The sequence below is a fragment of the Daktulosphaira vitifoliae genome, unplaced genomic scaffold (assembly GCF_025091365.1).
Source record: "Daktulosphaira vitifoliae isolate Bord-2020 unplaced genomic scaffold, ASM2509136v1 Scaffold_1, whole genome shotgun sequence".
NCBI lineage: Eukaryota > Metazoa > Arthropoda > Insecta > Hemiptera > Phylloxeridae > Daktulosphaira > Daktulosphaira vitifoliae.
Genome location: NW_026099572.1, coordinates 76,358,994 through 76,384,053, shown reverse-complemented (window position 1 = coordinate 76,384,053; position 25,060 = coordinate 76,358,994). Strand labels below are relative to the sequence as shown.

Genomic DNA, 25,060 nt, shown 5'->3' with positions numbered 1-25,060 from the left:
GTGCACCACTAAGAGATATCGCCGTCGAAAGCTGTGCCTTATCCTACGTCCGCACGTAACAACCGAAAGGTGATGTCATGTTCCTAACTAATCAAAGTCTGTCACGATCCGGGCCGGCAGTAAATGTTACCTCGAGACAAATCGTTAGAGTACGAGCTCCGACGGTTGCAAAAACATTACGGATTAATGTTGTGAGGTGTCCCGCAAGAGATTATCCGCGGCTTTCGATCGTCGCACAACGTTATTATCGGCATGTCTACCTAGCAGCGGATAACATACGAAATAAAATATCCACACAAATTATGCAATTTTCAGACAGCGCGCCATTATATTGTACACTGGACCGTTGTAACGCCGAATATTATAAATATGTTGTTTTGTATTCACAACGTGTTAATATGACTTGCGCTGTTATTCAATGCAATTGGTTATTGTAATGCGAGCTTATATTGTACAGCTGTCTTTTTTACTATGATTTCAGTCGGAGTAAAAAATACATTTATGAATATTTTCGTTTAGCCAGCAACATTTCGTAACGTCCGACTCTCTTTATGGTTTTCAATTGGAGTACCCTAGTTTTTCATGCTCGTGTTAAATGATCTGTGACACTGCGCTTACTCCAAATGACTTAATCGGTGACAATGTCAACAGTGTTAGACGTGCGAGTAATTATGTCGAAACGACTTTGTGTTTTGTTGTGGTTAAAAAGTACACCTGCCAAAAACTAACCATAGTCGTTTGGTCATCCAATGAATTTGCGTTATCGAATTTTTATCGCACTTAATTACGAGACATTTTTTCTGTAGCAACATGACGTCACTATGGCATAGACGTTAATAACTTTTTTCAAGGACCATAAAAAATTAGCTATTAATAAATCGCTCAAAGGTGAATTCATCGATAGGTGAAATGTATTTATTTAAATTATTTAGTTTGATAAAAAAATTCACATATTCTATGCGAGTATTTCTTCAATGACTCAATTTGTTGTGCCTATGAAGCTACATAGGTATTATAAGATTTTTTTCCTGTTATAATAACATATTAATAATATTATTATAGCGTAAAAAAAAAAATGTTAACGATTATATTATGATTGTTAACTTTTTTTTTTCTTAAGAGTAAATTAAATACTCGAGTTAATAATATCAAGTCTAGCGTATTAACATATTATGTTAAACAGTGTGTGTATTCAGTCATCTCTCTTTACACTAACAAAACAATCGAATCGTTAAATTACTATAGTGGCACACGTTTAAAGCGTAGAAAGTGAATTTAATTTATTTCACCGAATAACGTTAATATAAAATCGTGCAGCCAAAGTTATAATTATTCTAATCGTATGGCACAATGATATTGGATATAGATGAACAAAAGTTAGCGATTTCAAGGGATTTCCAATAGACAACAGGTAAATAAAGTTACTTTAATTAGTCGCCGTTGGAGATGTGAATCATCTGAAATTAAAAACCATCATCGGAGTGTAGCAAGGAATATTGTAGTGCATGTTGTGAAATGAGCCAGCACCTACATACTTGATAATATAAAACAAAAACGAGTTATTACAATTCGTAATTTTTTTTTTGGACAAATATTCATTCACCGAGTATTGATATCAAACTATTAGCCAATTGACCATTTTCTGGATGACCACTTTTAAATTAAATTTAAAATAAGTGTTTGGATAAAACGCAAAGAAATTAACAAAACAATATTCAAATATATTTATATGTATTCATATAATTTTGGATAGTTTTAGAATAACCAGTATATTTTATAATAACTATAACTTAAGTAATATTCAAATTTCTTTTTTAAGTTTTGTATTAATTTCCCTTTTGCGTACTTGGTTTTTGTTTAAATTAAGAAGCGCACATAAATGCAAGTTGAATTTTAATACGTATAAAAATAACTATGGTTTATATTTAAATCTTTCGTTACTTCTTCGAAATATCATAATTTTTAAATAAGAATAAATTTAAAGTTCCACTGAAAAATCTACTTTTGGAAACCAGTAAGAGTAATGTCTAATAAACACTTTTAACTTTAGCATAATGATGCCCCGATATTTTTAAGGTGTTTACTTGAATTGGTACAACATTTGAGTATTTAATACTACAGAGAACAAATAATCAGGGCCACTAAATGGCTGTGACATATTTTTTTAGTTCTTCAGAGCGTGAAACCTGTTTCATTTACACGCTTTAGGCAGGATATTTTACCTAATCATCGTTTTATGTTTTCTGTACATAAATATTATTGTTTACTAAGCATTAATTTTACAAAATAATGAAATAACAATGTACGTTATTATGCGATAATATCAATGCGAACCACATTAAAAAAAGAAAACACTGCTATGACATATACACACCGGCGGAGAGATTAGCACAAGTAAAAGTGCAAGTATCGTGTCTGGTCACCGCGGCCGTTACGGTGTTCTAATTATATTGTGGGCGTTAAAATGGTTCAAAATCCATTCGATACTCTGATATCATTTCCTCTTACTATCTCTTTTGCTCGTACACATCTAACATTCTTTCGGCGTATTAGGATCCAAAAATCAAAGTAATTATACACACTATAATGCACTCGGGCGTATGTAAATAACTCAGATGCAACAATTATGCAAATACAACGACTTCGAGTACAAAATGTAAATTAGTAATTATAAATGAATACTAGTGTTTTGGTTTTTCTTATGAGTGGCAGTATTTAAATTGCAATTATTTAATCTGAAACTTGCGTATCCTCCAAACATTACAAAACGGACAGTAAAATTGCTAGTTAAATAAAAAATGTTATTATTGTGCAAGAAAATTTTTTCAATACAACACATAGTACAATGTGTGCATGTATTGTAAGGCGCGGGTGGTTTTAAAATAAGTGATCTGTATAAACATGAATTACATGAAGGTCGAAATGAAAGTTGAACATGTCTATGTCTACACTAAATGTTATGTATGCAATACCAGTTATATATTTTATTAAATATGGGTCAAAGTATAGCTGTTGTTCTAGAAACTTCAGGAAATAGACGTTTGCTGTGACAAAATATGAAGTAGCAGGAGAATTCATTAAAACTATTGCAAGCAAAAAATAATTGCAATGGCATTCTTTTGGAGATTCCTAACTGAATGATTTAAAATGTTTGCCGCTAGATTTTTTTTTTTTTCAACAGTTAAAAGTATAATTTACTTCTGTCTGAATTTAATTTTTTTAAACTACATGACGTAAGAGTGTTTTCATTTTTACCGGAAAGCGATTTAATGAGTGTCTTAGATACATTTTGCTGAAAATAAAATATGAAAAATATTGCGTTGTAATCCGAAATTCATACAATTAAAATAAGTGTAGTTTCTGCTTTACTTTATATTCGTCATTATGTGCAGTTACGTTTTATTAACCGCGTGTGTGTTTTTTCATATCTTCTTCTAATTATTTAGTTTACAATTATCTCACGGTGATCGAGAGAAAATAGTTGCATAAGTATAGTTCGTTTTACACTCAAGCAGATAGTACGTGTACAGTTGCTGCAATAATTCAGAAAACAACTTGTGTGCGAGCGCCGAATGTAAATAACTAACATTAGACTAGGTCGAGTTGATTTAAATGGCCAAACTGGAATCGGACAAATTATCATTTTTTTATGTACGCAATTAGTTATATTTTTAATTAAAATCAAGTGGCGAAAACAAAGTTGCACACATAGCCGTCGCCCCAGAGAACATTTGGCACGTGACGTTTACAATTGGCTTACCTATAATTTGTTTTTCAATTGCGAGGCTGAAATCGGCACGGGCGGCAGTAGAAATGGAATATTGGTGAGAAATAAACGATAAAACTAAACGAAGCACCGTGACTGTTTAATTAAAAATCATTCTTGCGCTGTCCATATACACTGGAAGTGATCAGTTGTCGAATAATTGCCGTCAACAACGTCGTTAGCTAAGTAATTATTGTGTCAGGTGGCACTGAAATCTGTATTCATCGCAGTGGGCACCGGCGATGACGGTAAGTCGACCGGGCCGTGATGTATTGGCTGCGTGTCCGACCTCGATCATTAATCTATTGTCGCACAGGACTATATCGGTCACGCTGGCCCGTTTAGTATCGTATTAAGCGAAAATCAATATTGTGATTGTACTACAGCGTTATTGGGCATCGCGCGTGTAGTGACCGCCGTACCTGCGGATCAGGGTCATACCGCGCCGTGTTTTTCCGGAGGGTAGTTTGACGCGGTGGAAAAGTATTAATTATTAAGTTTCTAAAACGCTAATTGATCACGTATCTGGGTCGGAAATGTGTAAATTGTAGAGACAAGGTTAACCGGTTCGAGGGCGTCCGAGTAACGAGTGCATACATGAGAACGCGCTCGGATTGCCGCTCGTATGCAAGTCGGCTGTCAAAACAAGCGCGCGTTATTAGCTACGGCCACGAAACGTATTTGGAACTTGATATATATATATGGTTTGGCTTTTTGTTGTTGTGAGGATAAAACTATTGTTTACGGGGCAAACTGGTAGCACGCGACACTGCGAGGATTTCAACAAGAGCCATAACAGAGTGAGGTCGACTGCAACACGCGCTCAAGCTCGAGATATGTCTCGTCCACTGAGATATTGTTCATGTAGGCGTGTGTGTGTGTGTGTGTGCAAATAATACTTGTAATAAAATATGGTAAACACTTTCGCTGTACAGATAATAATATAGCGCAACACACACTGCACAGTGTCCATTTAAACAGCATAAAGTTTTGAGTATTTGAAATATTACACCACTTTGCCATACCTCTACACATAAGCTCGTTTAAACGTATAAATCTACACATTGACAATATTCTACAATCGTTTAGGGTATTTTTTAGTAAATCTTTTTAGCATTCATACGTATAATGGCTCAAATATTACTACTGTCTGCTAAAATAGAAAAAAAAAATTGTTGAACTAACGTCTTTTCTAAAATTATTTCAACCGAAATTCCGCATAATAATGACGTTTTTTATTGGATCAATTAAGTTATGTAAAATACCGCGTTAATATAATTCTTATTTTGCGTGATCGGTTTAAGATATTTCGTACGGTACAATAAAGTTAAACTAACAAGCGATATCTACTCCTACACGTTTTATTCCATTGTTAATAATACAATTTATGAATTCTGATTGTATAATTTTCAATTGTTAATAATAGATAAATATACCTTTTGCTAGTCAGTGAACAAATTTGAAAGTTTATTATATGACATAACTGTTATATAGAATTCTCTATTTAGAGTATCTCCCCTTAAGTAATTTAAATAATCGTGTGATACTAAAGCCGAAAAACACATATATTTTAACTCATTAAATTATTTTGGTGATGATTTATGTTGTTCAAATATATTCTAATGTATTCTGTAGTGAAATTGTGTAACTCCATGACTGTCGTTTAGGCGTTCGATCGTTTTTTGACACTCAAAATATAAACCAAAATTATAAATTCTTTAATAATAAATGAAATTAACAATTCAAATTTGTAAATGAAAAATACTTTACACGTTTTAGCTTCTTAATAATTATGTTCAATTTATCAACGTGCAAATATTTCATATTTTGAATTGTGTAATATAAAATTTCAAATCAACATTAAAACAAACCTATCTACTGCAATTTGACGAGATAGTACTGTTACTTTTTTAAATAACGATTGGTGTAACCACATTACTTTTCTAATACACAACGCAAATAAGAACAAGACAAACTTAGAATTGGTCGTATAACAATTTAATATTTATTTTATAATAATAGTTCGATTTGAAATTGAAAATAAAAAATCGTATCAACTGTTGAATAGATTTAATGTTCACGCAATATTATACTATAACATAATACTTATCGTGTTTATTAACTCTATTTCGGTACCAAGGAAATTGAAAAAAAGTAATTTGAAATTAATACTAGTGAGTAATACTCGATTTTCAAATTGAAAACATTGTCCATCGATTTTTATTATTTGCCAATAACTGGTCGATAAACAAAAACATTGAATACTTTAGTTGTGAAATATCTGATTTTATATTTTTTCTTTATAATTGTATGCGTGTGTAATGATTTATTCATTGATATAGTCCATTTTCATTTCAATATTTCTCATTGAAATTTTTAAATATTTCTACAGCCAAATAAAAAATTAAAGCTGAAATCAGGAAATTCACAAACTAAATTTCATTGCTAACCTATACAGCAACCAATTCATTGATTTCTTTGAGTTTCAGTTCAAGAATATTAAAAGTGTTAACTAACTGCGGATAATCATTTCACAATGCATAACATTAATAATATTTATGGCAAAAGTAATCGTAAATTGAAACAATACAATGTGGTTTTTATCTATTATCGTTTATTATACGGATTATGGGAATAGTATTCATAGGAGAGGCTGTAAGCAATTTCAACTGTTACTACGAGAAAAGCGATATACAATTATCGCAATGATGTCTGTCGATTAGGATTAGTGTACATTATCTGTAAAAAATTGCATATTGTTGCTACTGAATAAGGCCGCCAGGATTATTTTGAAATATGTAAGTGTAGTCTTCAAAAAAATTATAAGCCAATATTAAACGTTATTATTAATGGTTAGAACGGTCAGTGTGACGACTTTTTACCGCATTGCACATTTCGGCAGTTCATAAATTACGCCTTAGGGAAATAGTGAAACTGCAGAAATTCTATAAAAAAAAAAAACGTGTTATTATAAATAATTTTTAAGTTCAATGGCATTGGTTTGAGTAGGCAAGATCATCACGTTTAATAAATAAAATTAATAAACTGTCCAGGTTAATTTGTAGACGAGTGAGATGAATAATTGTAGGTACTCTCAATGAGAATTAATTTTATTGAGGTTTACATCATTTTATAGGTACCACTCTTCAATTTTCATATTAACGATTTCATAAGAAGTCGATAATATTTCAAAACAAAAATCTTAATTACTACTCAATATCAAACACTTTTTTTTTTAGGTTTTAACGAATACACCAATCAGAAAATGTTTACATAGTTACATCGATTTTATTAACTATCGTTTACCTTCTGGTAAACAATAAATACAACTATCAAAAACGTATTTATACAATTTAATGAAATTATTTTCATAACATAATTTATTGGGCGATGGTTTTTTAAGCCAATAAATAAAAATAATAATCTTATTATAAAGAACAACAGCTGAACTCAGAATCCATTATGGTTAGCACTTCGACGGGTCCTTTTTTGACAACGTTCGTGTGGGGCAGACGACGAAAAATAAATAAAATCAAATAAATAAGCACACAATAACATGTGTTTATCGTTTATGATCTGAGGCACTCCTGTCATACGACAATGTTTTTTTATCGTCGTGGTCGTATAACAAATGTGTCGTTGCTGTGGTACGTAGGTAAACTGTCCTAGGACGGATTTCGCCAACGTTGTTGTAAATTTTAAGTGCACAAATACAATTAAACGGCCGAATCGTGGGAGTTAATTATAATTGAACGCCATGGCAGTGGATAAGATGAACTTAAGTCGTTTCGCCGACGACGCGGTTCACGACTATCATACGCACATGCTCATCATTCGTACGGCGTTCCTGTGAATTTTGCAAAGATGTCACGCGGTGGTGAAAGCAATGGACACTCGTATTTTCTAACCGCGGCTTGTGTTATCACAAATTCCCATCGCAGTTATATAAAATCCAAAGAAGCTCCGGCTCGAGGATCCTTCCGAATCGTTATTGTAATTAATGTTATAATTGCGAACTGCGTTTTTTATATTACACAAACAGTGCGCTCAGTATTTTAATGTACACTCGCGTTTTCCATTACGACATTATGTGCTCGTCCGGCTCTCGATATTATTATATGATAAAAGTTTTCTGATTGTTTTACGTCAGCCAATAACCAATGCATTGTATCGCTTTTGGACTCGTTTCGCGTTTGTAATCAATTGCTGTTAATTACGCGCCAGCGTGCGGTTGCCAAATCCGAAATTATTTGCGATTTCTCTCATGAGAAAACGGGACACGTTTTTTTAAGAACCCGGAGATCTATTTTGCTAATGCGCTATACAGTAATCGTCAAAATGGATTAAACAGCGGTGAACATTTTGAGCACTTATTTCTGTGTGTTATTTTCGTTGTATTTTTTGTTTGGTCACCAGAAGAAGTTCTAACAAAAAAATCATGACTAACGAGAGTCAAACGTTTGATTTATTTTATAACGACTTCGTTTCACACGCAACACTTGCATTACGTTGCCTGTCATTTGACTTTTTACCGACGGTGCCATTTCTCTTAATTTTTGGAGGATTTTTTTTTTACTTATAAGTACCTCGACGACTAATGACATTTGCCTACTAATAAAAAATCTATTTGTAATTCAATACGTTTAACACGCTGTTGAAAATGGAAAGTAACTTTGACATTATGTCATTCCTGTTTAAAAATGACAGAAAATTAAATTAACCAAAGTGTATACGGTTCACAGTGTATGAAAACCGAAATTATTACTTATCATATGTGTTCTTTCGACAGTTGAAGTGCGTCTACACATATATTAGATTAAGGTTACCATAATATAAAATTATAGTTATTAATCCGTGGAAATGTTTAATTTTAAATTCCTGATAAGTGTAACGAGAGAAGTTATACAACAATTGTAATAGTTAATATTACAACTTGTGTAATTTCTGAACGACAAGTCTTACTGAAATTCGAGTACATGATTTTGTGATTTTGTCAACTAACGTCCTGGACAAAAGTAATTGACAGCTTTTCAAAAATCTATTCATAGACATGTGGTCGAATCGCGCGATACACTTTTAATCAGTCGACCGCAAACAATAATAATTCAAAATGCGGTAGGTCCACCTTTGGAGCCGAATCTAAATCGTTTTATAATTTTTTTACGGATGCGCGCACGTTCGTCTTTTCTAATCACTGTCCGATTGTTTGATGACCGCTTGTTGCAATACGAGGATAATAGCTTGCACAAGTTACGGGCACATGAATGTATGTAGTTTTTTTATTTTTTTTGCTTTCAATATTCAATAATAGCGGTTTAGTCTATTATATCGCAGTACGCCGAGTGGAATGTGTCAATGCCGTCCGTGTCGATTTCTGCAGTCACAGCGACTCGCAATTACACATCGATATTTAATTTTTCATTATTCCTCGTGTATCCATTTATTTACGGGTTTCGTCGCACCTATAGACACTGACAANTGATTTTTACGGGTTTCGTCGCACCTATAGACACTGACAATAAGCGAATTAGACCGTGCGAAACTGCGCTAATAAACATATTTTAATTATTCGACCGGCGATGATTGCAAAGCCGTTCTGTGACGCGTCAACGTCGTTAATGTCAAATCACGAAACGGCTAATAGATTAATTGAGTTTTAGTGCTTTCATTGTGTTGTGTGTTACAATCAGACGCGCGGACATCGACATACGAACGGAAGGATTACAGTTGGCCCAGATAATCCATTGAGAACTACTGATGATAATAATTGCTATTCTAGGATTCTTTGTTTTTTACGCGCAAACGTTATTTCGTTAAAGACTTATTGTGAAATAATTTCACAAAGAAAAAAAATTAATACTCTTGAAAGCAATAAATATTTAATAACATAGAAGTGCATTTGAGATACCAGGGGAAGGCAAAAAATCGAGTTTGAATTACAATAAAACTATAATAACGGCGATTATCTAACTGTCCGAATCGTTCTCGTAGTGATTACACTTGCGCACCGAACGATTCAGTTTGCTTAAAAAGTACTCTCAAGGCTGCGTTCAAGTTTATCATTGAGGAATTTCTTTTCAATCGAAAACAATTATAGTCAATACTCGTAGAGATTGGTACTCGATAGATCCGGGTGTAAATCTATGTAATGTCATTTCATTAGCCAACGCCTAATAGATATATTTGTTGTTCTATTTGAAGTTCTTTGTCCGCCATAATACACGTTATTGGTCGCACCGGGAAAAAATGCTATTTTTAATGCTTTGATGGTCTGGTATAATTAAAATAATCGATCGCCTATTTCTTTTTTTGTTTTTTTATTTGTAATGCTCCGCAGTGGCTTTTTAAATTTAATTCATTGGATAAAATGGTCTCAGTGATGGAGCAAATTTCGGGCTATGCGAGTCATATGAATTGATTACAATCCACTTGATTGTCAAACTTCTCAATGCCATTTAAACTAAATTACAAAATACAATAGGCATTAATCTAAACTCTTAGTTATAAGGCAATCTAGTCTCCAGTTGTGCGCGTATAGACTATTAGACTGTAATTAATAACAGACTATTAGTCAAACATTAATACACATAGTTATAGGTCCGAGAAACCGTCAAAACGAAGGTGATAAAAGAGAAAGTGACGTAGTCTTTAAAAGTTATAAACATAATATTATTATTGATTTCAAGTGTTTTTCTATAGTTATCTTATTTCGAATATCACTTAAGAAATCCGCTGAAAAACTTGTAAAAAATATAATAAAAGGTTTTCACAACAGATATCTTCTTATTAAAAATATTTTTTATGTTTTTTCGACTAGCAAAAGTACAATGAAATTATTAAGCAGTTTTAATATTTCATAAATACGAAAATAACGTCTATTAGAGTAACCAGTTCATACACTCGAGCTTACCATCACGAGAAGTATAGAATTTGTTGAAGATTGACATTCGCCATTAAGAATAGAGGGACTCCTATAATTTTTTTGAATTTACAAATAAAGAACGGTAGCAAAAAATATTTTTATTCGGTAAATGTTTTTGTGAACATTTTAGGTATGTATTTGGTACGTGACAATTAGACTTTTATTATTCATGGACGCCATAGATATTTTATAAATCATATGATTGCACTAGAGGAAGCTACATGTATAATTTTTTATCATTTTTTTACCGTATATCACATTGTTTTTGCCGTATTCGTGTGAATACCTATACATATACGATATTCATATGGTACTGTGAATTTAATGAAGTTGCTAATAGTTAGAAACAAAAGTTTTTTAATATTTATGCAAATGTTGATTAGGTTTGATCAAACTTTGCGTAGAATCTTTCTAGTGCCCGCATTAAGTATCCATGTATGATATTTATTGTGTCCGTATCAGAGAGACACCCACACTGGGTCGTTGATCTTAAGAAAATGTACATATATGTGTGTGTGAATGTGTATATATATATGTACTTTATATTTGTATGTGTGCGCTATTTGAACTCGAGCGCAGAGTTCAGTCGGCTGTCTCGTTTTTCCTTAGAAACATTCAGCAAAATGCGTTTGCCTTCTGAACTCGACAGAATACTTGGTCGGAACTGTTTCGATTACTTACCACACGAACGCGGTATTTTCGGACGTGATAAATTATGATGGTTGCGGTCAAACGCTGTGTACCCATCGACATGTGCACATTATTATCGCGTCTTTAGAAGTAGAAAGTGCGATGGCGAGTTTTCGTTTGGGCTTTCAACCCGAAGGACTGTTCAAGTTTGGATCACCCGAAACGCTCCGGTTAATGGCGCAGACGGAGCGAAGGCGAATCTCGATAAATAATCATGCTAAAAAATACTATGCGTTTGCGCTGTAATTGTCTTATAAGGAAATGGCCGTACGCCCCGTCGGCTTACAACACAGAGGAGCCACGCAGAGACTGTGTGAGCGTGTGTAAAATCGCGTGGCATATTTTTTTTTCCTTAAACTGTTGACCTTGTCGGTTGAACCCAACCGTTGTCGTAGGCAGCGTGTGTAGTGCGTACTTCGCGTAAGCACAGGCAACATAGTGTACTTTATGCGATCTGCCCGGCACGTCCTTAACGAATTCAACTTGAAAGTTTAGCAGATATTCCGTTGAGAATAATGAATGTCATATGACCAATGCGAATGCGACAATACGATCGTCTGCGGGATGACCTCGCGCGTCAGACAAGCTGCCACACCACTCGTACGCAGATCGCTTGGGGCGGGCCGAGAGGGGAAAAACGGAACAGAAAAATACAACGGCGGTTTGTGACGATATACATAATAGTAATTGTATAATTAGTGCCACGCTATGTAGAACGCGCATGCAAATGCGTCTGTTTGTGTACGGCAGACGTGACATAATGACATTATAACAGTCCTGACCTTTAACTCGGGCCGGGGCATTAATCATTTTTGTCTCTGGCCTACGCGTGTATACAATCCGTGATGTTTATCTCTCGTAACGACATGCACAACACGAATGGCGCACACGAAATATTATTGTGTTTATGAATATCATCCGCGTTTTAATAAGAATACGACATTATTATCAATTGTGACGTCATGCGGTTGAGACATCACAGAGAAAGCTCTTCAGTCTCCTGTGTCTCTGTCCGGAGAAACGAATAAAGCTAATCGAAACTTAAGAACGACAATAGTATAATAAGTAAACTCGAGTTTGTCGTCATGATCTGCAGGCATTCTGAGTAACCGAAACCGTTCACCGCAAAAAAAAAAACGGTTGCACTGAAAGTCGAGTGCGCGAAAGTCGTCGAGTATCTTTTATTTCTACGGGGTAGTAGGTTGCCGTGTGTTACACAACGTTGTTACGGTACTCGTCGACATCGTTCTAGATTGCTTGCAACGGTGTTGTTGTTTTTTTCGTACTTTTCAACGGTCGCGGCTATCGATAAACCATAAAAAAAATGTCTGTCGGAAACCCTTGACCACGCCTCGGCCTCGGGAATTGGAGCAAAGTGCCCCCGCGACGGTCGTGATCGCCTCCGGGTGGTCCGCGACTGCAGTCTGCAGGTTTGCCGGCGGTCTCGTGCGAGCTGAATTGCATAACGTCGTTTTCATTCTCCTGGACTTTGCCAGTGGTTTATTGTGTTTTCATAGCGTTTAATTATCGGTCGGAGGACACTCGGGCGCCGGCACACAACAATTGTAATGCGCTGCCGTTTTCGCACACCGACTTTCACGTGTTATCGGAACTGTTGCCAAAAAAAAAAAAACTGTCGTCGGCTGATAACACGTGCGAAGAATCGCCGTCCACTCCAATTACGCCAGCAAATGGCGTGCGCGTGGAAAAAAAAAACATCAATACACAATTGCATAACACTTTCGATGGCCACATGTAACCGATTACGACTTATACGTGCTACAGTCGCGCGTCCGATTAAAAGCCGTCGGTTTTTTTAATACAATCGTTGGGATTCGCACGAAATACGAGCAGTTTTCGTGCAAATTTTCCGATCAGGTTGCTGAAATCAAACGAGTGCCGGTCTCACCCACGCCCGCCAACAAGCTCATATCGAGAGTTCGTGTGTTGTTGATCCGGAGAAACATTGACGACCGAGGAGATGAACGCATCACAACAAATCATAAATGGATATTTTCACACAAAGACGTTTTGCAACCGACCGCACGTCTCCGTTATCACATCGGCGTAGTTCGTACGAGCAGCGCTCATTCGAGTTCAACAGACTCCACTCTATATTAATGATAATTACTATTTTTTACCGTAGTTTAGCGTGAACCGACTCTGTCCGTCTCCAGTGGATTTTGTGCAGTTTTTGTCGCCCGGGGGATTCACGTACCGTTCGGACATTGCAAAGTCGTGTCCGACGTGACTGACTTTCGACACAACGAACGTATTGCACGCGAAATGAACATTTTCATTGGACGGTTGAAAAACTGTTATTTCCCCGATAATTTCACTGTAATGCCGACTTGGGCACACACACACCTCGTATAGGAACGCTACTTGGTATGTGTCACGCGAATAGACCAAAACAAATAAATAGAAATAACGGTGAAGCGTCGTCGCATAATAAAACAATATATAACACGTTGTCGTTTCGTAATACCCACCAAGCTTCATACAGTCGGACAAAAAACTACATTGAACAAAACTATCATAACGATTATCGTAATATTCTTCATTTTCCAACAGTTCAACTCGTGAAGCCGAACAAAAAAATTAATCGAACCGCGAAATGGTTTTTTTTTTTTTCGTTCGACTGCCGCCAAAGTCCCACAACTATCGAGTTATGGCAAAACAATTGTGAAATAACCAAAATAGTTATCTGTCACTGTCGTCATAGACAAAAAAAAAACCACTTGTATAATCCGACGAAATGGGTTGACTAAAAATACACACGAAAAAACTCGGATTTTATTTGAAATTTCGGTCAACCGCGAGACGGCACCTGAGCGTATAGTCTTCGACGTGTAATTTTTTATCGCCAACGAGTTTTTTTTCAAAAATATTGTGTAATGAAGATGCAACGTACGCGTTATGACAGGTGATATCTTACTAACAAGTTTTCAACAAGAACGATTTATCATAATTTTTCGGTAATGGATATTGCGGCTAATACATAGCGGATTCGACGGACGTGAGTGGTTTTCGATAGAACGCGGTGTACACGATTCGATACCGAGTGTCTATTACTTATTCTACATATTCTTGAAATGTATAATTATCGTGCGATTGTTCTTGGTACCAACTTGCGATGCCTTCGACATTCTTGCGGTCTTGTATGGCGGCGACTTGGGTTCTAGCGGCGGTTTTACAACAGGAAAAACGCCTATCGCGCGAGTAGTGTACAGTAGGCGAAATAAAGTATCGTTGCACTGGAATGATACTGTTCAGGTTTTTTACAGAATCGATAAAAGACAGGCAAATAAAGAACCGTTGTTTAGGCGATTAACCGCATTTGTTTGAAGGAAAACATTTTATGACGACAATGAACTACCGGAATATGAATTCAAACAGTTATGCGTTAATTCTTATTCCTAGTAAGAAATAGACATTTAAATATTGTGATGTGTATAATATTTTTTTGCATAATAATCTCATCTTCATACTCGATATCCTTGTAATATCTCATTTATCGTTAACGTTACCGACCATTTTAGTAACGCAGGTCGCACTTTTAGTAGATTTTTATGATACACCGATATTTTTTTTTGTATGGTATTTTAAAGATACCATCTATTTTTTTTTTTAAGCTCCACCAGGCAACACTACGGTACGATTGGATAAATTTTTGCGATGGATATAATTTTTAGATAGTTATCAAACGGACGGGTTCGTTTTTCTGTCCCCTCGAGGAACGCTCATTGTTTTTCCGCACGGTAAAACCCGCGATATATTCTCAAGGTCGGCTGTTGTTGCTTTCAACCTTTATCGGAATGCTCGGCAACCGGTTCATTCCGAGTGACATTTTCACTACTATCGTAATACCCACTCGTCTTGTTTCTAATCGGTTGGATTTTTACACCGACTTCGTGCGTTCGTCATACCGCGGGACTCCTGGCCATTGAGTCATGCAAATATGTACTCTATTTTTAGCATTGGAAGGTAATAACCGCCAATACGTATCGTGACAGTCCGGAGTAGTTGTCTGCAAGTATGACGCGCCTATTGATAGTCTTACTCGTGCAGAACAGTCACGTATCATCATCAACCCGACCGACGGTACTACGCCTGCCCGACAATATGTTTGCGTAACGCGTCAGTCTTATCTTGGCCGAGTCGTATGCATAATTTTATTACCGTCGTTGAAGTCTAATGACTTGCCGATTTTTCGGCGATAACTCGTCGTGCGAATTTTCAACTGTGGGACACACGACAGCGCAGCTGTGTGTTTTTTATGAGCCCAAGTTGGTTGATTTACCGCCTGCGTTAGTAAATGTCACGATTATGTTGTTGTGCTTTGTGATAAACGTCGCATGGAATAGCAGAGATGCGCTGCAACCGTTTCAGGACGTGTAATGACATAATTCTTTGGTGCAACAGTAGTCGAACCCAACAGTGTTCGGGCAAATCTAACCAGTCAGCGCGCTAATGATGTGATTCGGTTAGTTCGGTTCTTAATGGCCGCAGCCCATTGCCCTTGGTACTACTTGTACACAATACTGAAAAGGTTTCACTAAACGAAAAAAAAAAAAATAGTGAAACATTACGCGACTGCAATGGGTTTTCACTTTTTCTCCGCCCAAGTAAACCGAATTAGCCTTACGATTGTATTATGGTACGGCATAAACCTATCTATGCATCTAACGACGACGTCCACGCAATCGGTTTTCGTCGTGTAAACCACAAATTTCCACTGGTAACGTACACACGTCCAAATTCAATAAGAAAAGAAAAAGAACTACACAGTCGTAGTTTTGCATTTTCCACGGACCGCCTGTGGGTCATCATTGGACTATGACAAGTGTAAAATTACATTCGCATAACACCTCCTAGTGCAACAACGGTTTATTTTACTATGCGTATGCTTATTATCAATGTGCTTTTGTGCTTTGTGTGTGTACACATACTGACACATCAACATAAACCGTAAAATCGTCGTGCTCATTAATAATAATAGTCGGCCGGATAATGAATTAAACGGCTTTGTAGTGGCTAACAATAAAAATGTACTACCGCGCTGAATAATTAGTCAGGGACACTTCACATTTTTTACGCAACGCACCCAACAGAATTAACGATAAAACGAATCCGAAATGAAAACAAATATTCGCAATGAACGTCGAAAGATTGGTGGGATTTTTGCAAGAAAAAAATATATTATTAGTTTTCACGAAGAATCTCGGTTATTAAACGTAACGGAAGTATTCTTTTCCTAGAAGTTATCTACGGCCCATTACGTCTCGACTAAAATGACTATAGTAGTCATTCTTGTTTCCCTGTGTGTGTACAAATTGCACTTGCTACCGAGCTCTCTTCGCAAGCTGAGTGTTATTACAATTACACTCAGCTGTGTAACATGTTATGATACACTCGACACATTCGGTCCGTATCACACGTCGTCTTAAACGTTTCACTTTCCACCGCAACGTCTTTTCCTGAACGTAACGCGCGCAATACATTTTTATTACTTTCGATTTTTACTGCATTTATTAATTTTTTTCCGCTAAACGAGTGCTCTTCCATTGGCGGGCAGATGGACCCGACGAAATCTCAATTATCTCGTCGGTTATAACTGGTTTCCAAACTCGCGGTGATAAATTACATTGACTTACCTTTTTGTGCCAGACAAATCAGCAGCGTTGACACGAGTGCGAAGACTTTAAATTGGTCCATCATCGTGACTCGGACGGTTTAAAATTTGGGTATATCCGAAAAAAGGGGCGGCTGTGCTTCAGCCGATCGGATGGACTAAGTTTGTATGCAAATAGTGCGCTGCTCGAACCTTGTGGCATTTACCGATCCGCGCAGATAAAAGTCACCGATGCACTCAATAGCGCTCGAGTGGACATTAGTTTGGCGTAAAACTACTGTCAGACGGTCTTGTTGTCATTTGACGAACGGCAAAGCGAATAAATTAAAAAAATTAATTTGAAAAAAAATCTCGTTAAAAAAATATAATAATTAAACACTTTTGAACGGACGACAAATTTTTATTCGAACGATTTTTCTATCTTTTTTTTTTTTTTACGTCGATTTAATCTATATTTAACTCGTTCGCACGCTTCGTCCTAAACTACTGTTCACATGAGAGTGAAGATTGGTTGGACAATACGCAAACAGATACTAGCGGACCGACGGGCGGCAGAGAGAAGTCAACATCGCCGACGGTTAGCGGGAGTAGAGAGAGCAAGAAGGACGGCCTTAGCCGAGTGAGACAGCTCGCGTACAAGAAGGAAAAGGAGAGGGTCACTTTCTTATTCAGCCGCTGCTGTAGTCCACCGCCTATTACATTTATTGCGCGTTTTTTTAGTGGTAAATGGGAACGCACACTCGCCCCATAACGCTACAACTTGCACAAGATTTGTCTATCAAATTTACACCACCACCACCACCACCACCACCTTTCACTAGTCGGCATCATGCATAGCCTCCAGTCTCGCGCCTTTATTTTTTTTTACTGCTGTGTTAAGGGCACCAAGAAAGATTAGGTGTCGCTATAAAATTCCTACTTATGTTATCATTTACACTTTACACAAAGTGTTGTACAATGTTTCTATTAACGATTGGTTGTTAAAAACACAATATTTATTTTAGATTAATAATATTCGCCATATTTTGATAATTCACGACTGTTACTCGGAGACAAATTGCATAATGACTATTACTACATTCTTGATGTAAATTAAATCAACGACATTAATATAAATAAATACACTAGGATTGGTAAAACCAGTACAAAGGTTACGTGTCTAGTTTTTTTCTAATAAGACTAACTATGATTAATAGTATTTATGTATATATAGTATAAAGCTGCGAAAATAAACATAACTTGTATATGTAGTGCGGGATGCGAAGTTCAATGATATATATATATATTGAAATTGAACTTATTGCCGTCTATAATAAATTAACTTATGTCATTTTGACTAATGTTTGGATGACATGAACAGACTTGTAATAATTTAAGTCTAGATTAGGACATTATAATTTATTGATTCAATAACAAAACATTCCGAGGATAAAACTGTTGCCCAATAATTTATTTATTACTTTATTGAATCTTCAGATCCTGTATCTGTTATTATTGTATCATCTATAACGATACAAATGACAGCCTTATTATTTACCACCCCAAGGTGTGTCTGGGACACGAAAGATTACTTTTAAAAACAATTTTGCCTATCTTTGTAAATTTATCCAGTCATAATTTTTTTTTAAATAATGTGGTAACATTTAATAATGTTTATGCAATCTTTCTGGTAAATCAATGTATTTTAATAAATTATTTTTCTTGTATCTGGATTGGTTGAAATTAAAATTGTAAAGCAAATTTTGTATGAAGTCAAACAACATTTTTGATAGTTATCATTAAGTACACAAAACAAACGACATATTTAGTATGTTAAATATCAATTGAGATTCAGGAAATTAAAATAGCAGAATAATTTAGCTTTAGATTAAACATATAAACGTATACGGCACTATTTGAATATATAGCTCGAGGGTTAGTTATTTTTTAGATTACACTTATGTTCATTTTCATACTAATACTATTGTAAATCGGACGACTTCAAACAATTACCAGAAACATTTGGGAAAATATATTAACATTTTTATATGAATACTATTTTTATCATAATAATTTTTAATTAACATTAGACATGTTACCTATTGATATATTCATTACCAACATTTATTAAATATGTTTTACAAAAAGACCTGTCAGTAATTAGTTTTAAGGACTAATATATAACATATTTATAACTAACTGCTTTACGTGTAAAAACACTACTAATATTACGTAACCAACGTTAAAGTCTCTTGTATAAAATGTTATTGTGACGTTCAGATATATAGACAATATAAGTATAATTACTTCATTTAGTTTAGAAAAAATGTAGAATATTGTTAATATTATGGTCGTTTATTTAATAAAATCATAAAATAAATGATTGTACGACCTTCATTTTTTTTTCATGTAATTAAAATGTTTCAAATCTCATGATCATTTTTTAAGTGAAATGGTAAGAACTATAATGTATCATCTATATATTATATGATTTTAAAAGTGTACACATATACATAAAAAAAGTGTACATAAATTAAGAAAACTATATATTTTGATTGATAAAATTAGTAGTATGGTTTCGGTTGAACGGTAAAGAAAGGTCATTCTACATAATCGATAGAAAATTAATTAGCAACTTATGTACAAAAATTTCAAATTAAAAAATCAAACAACCTTAGAGGAATTTATACTATTTTTATAAACATGATTAATTAAATCATTTATTTTCATTTAATAAATAAGTTGAATTGATACAGTTATAACTTTAAAAAGTTAATAATTGCACTAATTGATTAAAATGATATAAAGCATTTAAAATAAATCGGTACTTTTATATTTTTAAAAAAGTCAATTAGAATTTTTTTTTAATAGAATACATAAGAAAATTAATTATTTCTTGTTTTATTTTTGGTCACTTTAAAAGTACAAGTGTGGCATTTATTTATTATAAAATCAAAAATAAAACTAGTTTTGGCTAATCCTTTCATATAACATCAAAATCAAATCTGTTAATTTTACAATTGTCTGAATACAGTTAATCGAATATTTCTTTAGAATGTATTCACTACTTAATTTAAAATTACAGATAGTAATTATTGTATTAAACATTATAATTAAAAATCTTTTGTGACAGCTTTATTAGGCGCCTGTTAGCACTTTTTTGTATGATGTTTTCCTGCGGCTACGTATTTACGATAACTAACGATTGAATTGATTCTATTCAGTTTTATTAATTATTGATAGTTAAAAGAACTTGTAACAATTCAATTCTTATGTCGAGATTTTATTAAAATATTTCCTCTATTAGCACTAGTAAGCCATAGTTATTATTAAATAAAATAGTTTTGTTGTTATTTATAAATATTCAAAGTAGTAAATAGTATGTAAAGACTCATATTTTTTATTACATTCTAAGATGAGGACCTGTAACATGTTTACAACAATTTATACCATATGATAGGAGGTCAAACATTGATCATTGAATACGAATAGAATAGAATAAGCTACTCTAAATATATTCATTAAAATTTAATAAGAAAATTACTTAATATTTTATTGAAGTACAGTTTTACATTTGAATATCGCAGATGATTGTAAATCTAAACTTTTGTAACTTAATTAAGTTTATTTAAAAATTCATATTTTTTTCTAAATACATAATTTTAAAATAACAGTGTCTATACGTATCAAAAACCTTATTTATAAAACATAGGTTTTAAAATTTAGTTATACTTTAAGTATACCTGCTTATAAAATAACACATTAAATTGACTTAAAAGAAGAATACATTTTTTTTCTAGTCGTAAGAAGCAACTAATGAGATTGCATCAGATCGATAGCCGTTGTAAAATGTTGTCAAAAAGTATGAGGAGGCCTGAACAGAACTTAGGTGGATAGTCTCATCTCAAATGTACGCGAAGACAACAGGCGAGAAGAAATAATGTAGTAAGAAACGAGGAAGGCCTAAAAAATAAAGTATTTAATGACGGCCGAACAACTTGTGCCATAGCTATTTTACCAGTCATGTTTACATGACGCTTCAACAGTGTAGAGACATCATTACTCAACTCTAAGTTGGACTCACGCATAAAGGTAAAGATTGATACAAAGTAAGAATAGATACTTGGAATGTTCGAACATTAACTGGTAGAAGTAGAGAATTACTAGAAATATTGAAGAGAAGAAAAGTTAACATTTGTTGTGTGCAGGAAATCAAGAGAAATAGGTGAGGGTTAAATAATAATATACTCAGGTAAGTCTAATACAAAGAGTGGTGTAGGGATAATAGTGGATAAAGAGATGAAAAGTAAATAAGTAGAAGTAGTTAGAAAAAGTTACATAATTAAAGTCGTAAAATTAATTTCCAAGGGGAAATTTTGTATAATTTGGATTATTTTATATAGAAAAGGGAAAGGGTAAAGCGAGTAAAGTATTGTACAGTTATTCCAGGCGAGAATATAACTACACAACATAGACTTATGGTAATAAAGTTGTGGTGTAGTAGGAAGATAGTATACTAAAAAAGCAAAGGAGTAGAATCGATGATCCGGTAGTAGAAATTGAAAGGGGAAAAAAGAGTTTTAAAGACGGTAAAATAGAAAACGATGTGGAATGTCGAGGGAGGCATAAATATAATGATGCGCGGAATAGATTTGCTAGTCGAATAAAGAATACTGATAAAGGAGATTGTTGGAGAGAATGGGAGTAGAATGGCAGAAAACAATGTAACTTGGTGGTAGGGTGAGGGGAGAAAGTTTTAAGTATTCAGGATCAGTTGTGCAAAAGAACGGTGACAGTAACGAGGATGTAAAACACAGGATTATGTGCGGATGGGTGAAGTGGAGAGAAACATCTGGTGTGTTAAGCAATAAGGAAATTCCAATGAGACTAAAAGGTATGTTCTATAAGACTGTAATGAAATCAGCTATGATGTATGGTTCAGAGTGTTAGCGGCTGACAAGAGAATAGAACAGAGAATGAGTATAGCAAAGATGAGAACTCTTAGATGGATATGTGGAATGACTAGAAAAAATAGGATAAAGAACGAACATATAAGAAGGAGTATAAGTGTAGCGTTAATCAAGGATAAGAAGAGAATAGTCTTAAATGGTTTGGTTATGTTATGAGAAGAGAAGAGAAGAATCGGAAACTGTAAGGACAATTATAGAATTTAATGTCGATGGAAGAAGTAGCAGAGGAAGACCAAGAAAGATATAGAGGTATGTTATTAAAGGCGATATCAGGAGGGCTGATGGTACGTCGTTGATGTAGGAAATCGCATCAAGTAATAGTTTAGGATAAGGGTGGCCGTCCCGAGTAGTAAGGATAAAGACGAGGAAAAAGAAGAAGATTTAGTATATCATTTTAATATAGTATTTAACATTTTTTTAAGTATTTAAATTGCTATGAAATCCCTATCATAACGTCCACATTTACTCTTAAAAAAATATATATATATATATATTATAGTCGAAAAACGCATAAATAAAATTGAACTCATTCAAGTAAAGTATCCAAAAATTTTCAAAAACCTGAACAATTAATTTACTATCAAATAAATTTCACGAAGTATAATAATTACAATGGGTAATTTATATAAAATTATTTTTAATTGCAAACATAAATAAAAGACTAATTATTATATAAACATTAATTATATTGAATTAAGTTATTTATTTGGTTGGATAACATAATTGCATAATAAATTAAATAATGTACATAAAGCCTGATTATTTTATTTTTTTATACTTACAGATAACATTTTCATATAGATCTCTTGCTTGTATTATATCAGTTTTTCCATTGTAAACTTTCTATCAATCTTATCAGTTTCATCATAAATTAAAATTAATTTCTGTTTATATTTTATGTTTTTACAGAAAGAGTTTCTAACTCTAAACAGTCAAAATCATAACTGTCACGTAAATACTGTGTGTTCATGAAGCCTCTTCTCTGAACAAGAACTATCACTTTCATAAACGACCATCGTTGTCAAGTAGGAATTAATATTTTAGAAATATAGAATTTTTTTCTGTCCCATGTATTTTGTTTTTATGGTTAAAAAATTTATTTAAAAAAAAGTATTTTCCAGTTAATTAGAAAATAGAAAATGTATGTTATTGAACAAATTACTAGACTTCTGGTAATTTTTCCCAAAAAGCATAAGAAAATAATTTTAATTAAAAAAAACGATGACATAGTGGGGTCGTGACATAGTTGAGTCCAGTATAGATGATAACTGACAGTGATTAATATCACTATCATAAAAAACGCTTCGATGCAAATCTGTAGATAGTGTTTAATTTTAAAAAATTGGTGGATTATTCAAAAAACTACATGATCTCCTATTTCATTATTTATATCCCGATTTATTATCAAGTTTTATGATTTATAAGTGTAATATATGAATAAATATATTTATAATATATAAATATTTAAAGGGAAACAGTTATATTTAAAAAAAAAGTATGTCGAATGAAAGAATTATATAAATAGCAATTATCATAAAAAAATTGTATTCATCCATACATTTTTTAAAAAGTTATAACATTTTAAAGTTAAAAATGTAAAATATAAAATCGAGAATTTTAACACAAAAATAGCAAATGGTAGCCATTTTCACCATGAAGACAAAATAAAGTCCGAAATCTTTTTTTTTCCATAATAAAGTATATTATATAAGCTTTAATTTAAAGTATATATAAAAGTGTCAGTATTTTCGGAACATTTCAAAAGTTAAGTTAAAAAAGTTGTCATTTTGAATCCCCCTCTGTAGGCAGGTAAAGGTTCAGATTTATAAAAAAAATATATCAAATAATAGGTAAAAACATTGTGCATCTAAAAAAAAAAATGTACTGATTTGGTCATTTTTAAAAAAGTTATAAGTTTTAAGTAAAAATCATTGAAAAAATGTCAACATTTAATGATTTTAAAAATCATAATTTTTTGGGTCATTTCCACCATTTAAGGGGAACGAAGGAAATTTTTTCAATTTTCAAGAGCAATGTACACAACTAAATACGATTTGTGATCTTTTGACGTATCATTAAAAGAAACTGGTCAAGTGAGAGCTGAGAAAAAGTAATGTAAGACACAAAAAAAAAAAAATTAATAATAAACACATGATGGTAAAATTAATACCTTCTCAGCTTCTCATCAAAGCTAAACGTTCCAAATTACTATTATATTTTTTTAACTTTACGTAGCTGTGCATTTTAAAGTAGTTAAAAGATACAGTTTACATTAGGAATTTCTAATTCACTGAAGCTGGAATACATTTTAAACAATGATAAAAAGTTTAAAAAAATATAGTGAAATTTATTTCTAATAAGATACACAAAGTTAGAAAATTATTATTAATTAACTTGTAAATATGAACACGGAAGAAGCTTGGTTTTTATACTAGTACAAAAAGGGATAGATTTAAAATGTACTTAATTTAATTTAATTTTTAATTTTAGTTTATACCAGCTTATATCCTAGGAAATCTATGATTAGTTATGCAACTATAATTGATAGCATATTAGTAGATTGTAAAACAAATATAATCTGCGAATTTTAAACACACACCCAGCGCAGACTACGCCCAACTTTTTGACTTGTTCATTTCTTGTTTATTATAACTGATTTTCGATAGTAATTTGTTTTAAATTATAGTAGCTATTTTAACGTGAAAATTTGATTGGTTAGGGTATTTGTTCGATATAATAAAAAATAATTTACAGTCTATGATTTTACCGTGAATTTGATATTTTTATAAGACACACTAACATAATATATATGGAGGAATACTTTAATTCAGAGTAAACGTGTTAAAATCATTTAAATCGTTTGTTTAAATTTATGGGAAATATTTTATTTTAAAGCAAAACTGAGGAGTTTTGTATAACGAAAATCTGGTGTTGACTTGTGCACAGCAAAGCGAAGAAAAATTATGAAAAANGGCAATTTAAATAACGAAAATCTGGTGTTGACTTGTGCACAGCAAAGCGAAGAAAAATTATGAAAAAATAGTACCAGGAATTCATAAGACGCAAACGACTTTTACAACCACCGCAGTGGACTATAG

At 33.4% G+C, this 25,060-nt stretch overlaps 2 protein-coding genes across 6 annotated transcripts in view; one reads left to right on the top strand and one right to left on the bottom strand.

Annotated features, from left to right (window-relative positions):
• Positions 1-17,566, bottom strand: part of LOC126910517 (uncharacterized) — a 35,631-nt gene extending 18,065 nt beyond the window's left edge. Inside the window, exon 1 of one of the 4 annotated variants that reach the window (XM_050693142.1) lies at positions 17,036-17,566. In XM_050693142.1, the coding sequence (XP_050549099.1) occupies positions 17,036-17,099 (64 nt within the window). In that variant the 5' untranslated portion in view covers positions 17,100-17,566. The remainder of the gene's footprint in view (positions 1-17,035) is intronic. The other 3 variants (XM_050693141.1, XM_050693144.1, XM_050693143.1) reach the window with 3 other exon arrangements.
• The window catches only part of LOC126910522 (uncharacterized), a 33,603-nt gene continuing 9,696 nt past the window's right edge, over positions 1,154-25,060 (top strand). The window contains exons 1-3 of one of the 2 annotated variants that reach the window (XM_050693155.1): positions 1,154-1,411; positions 20,793-21,084; positions 22,872-22,987. The gene's annotated coding sequence lies outside the window, so the exon portion shown is untranslated. The remainder of the gene's footprint in view (positions 1,412-20,792; positions 21,085-22,871; positions 22,988-25,060) is intronic. The other variant, XM_050693156.1, reaches the window with a different exon arrangement.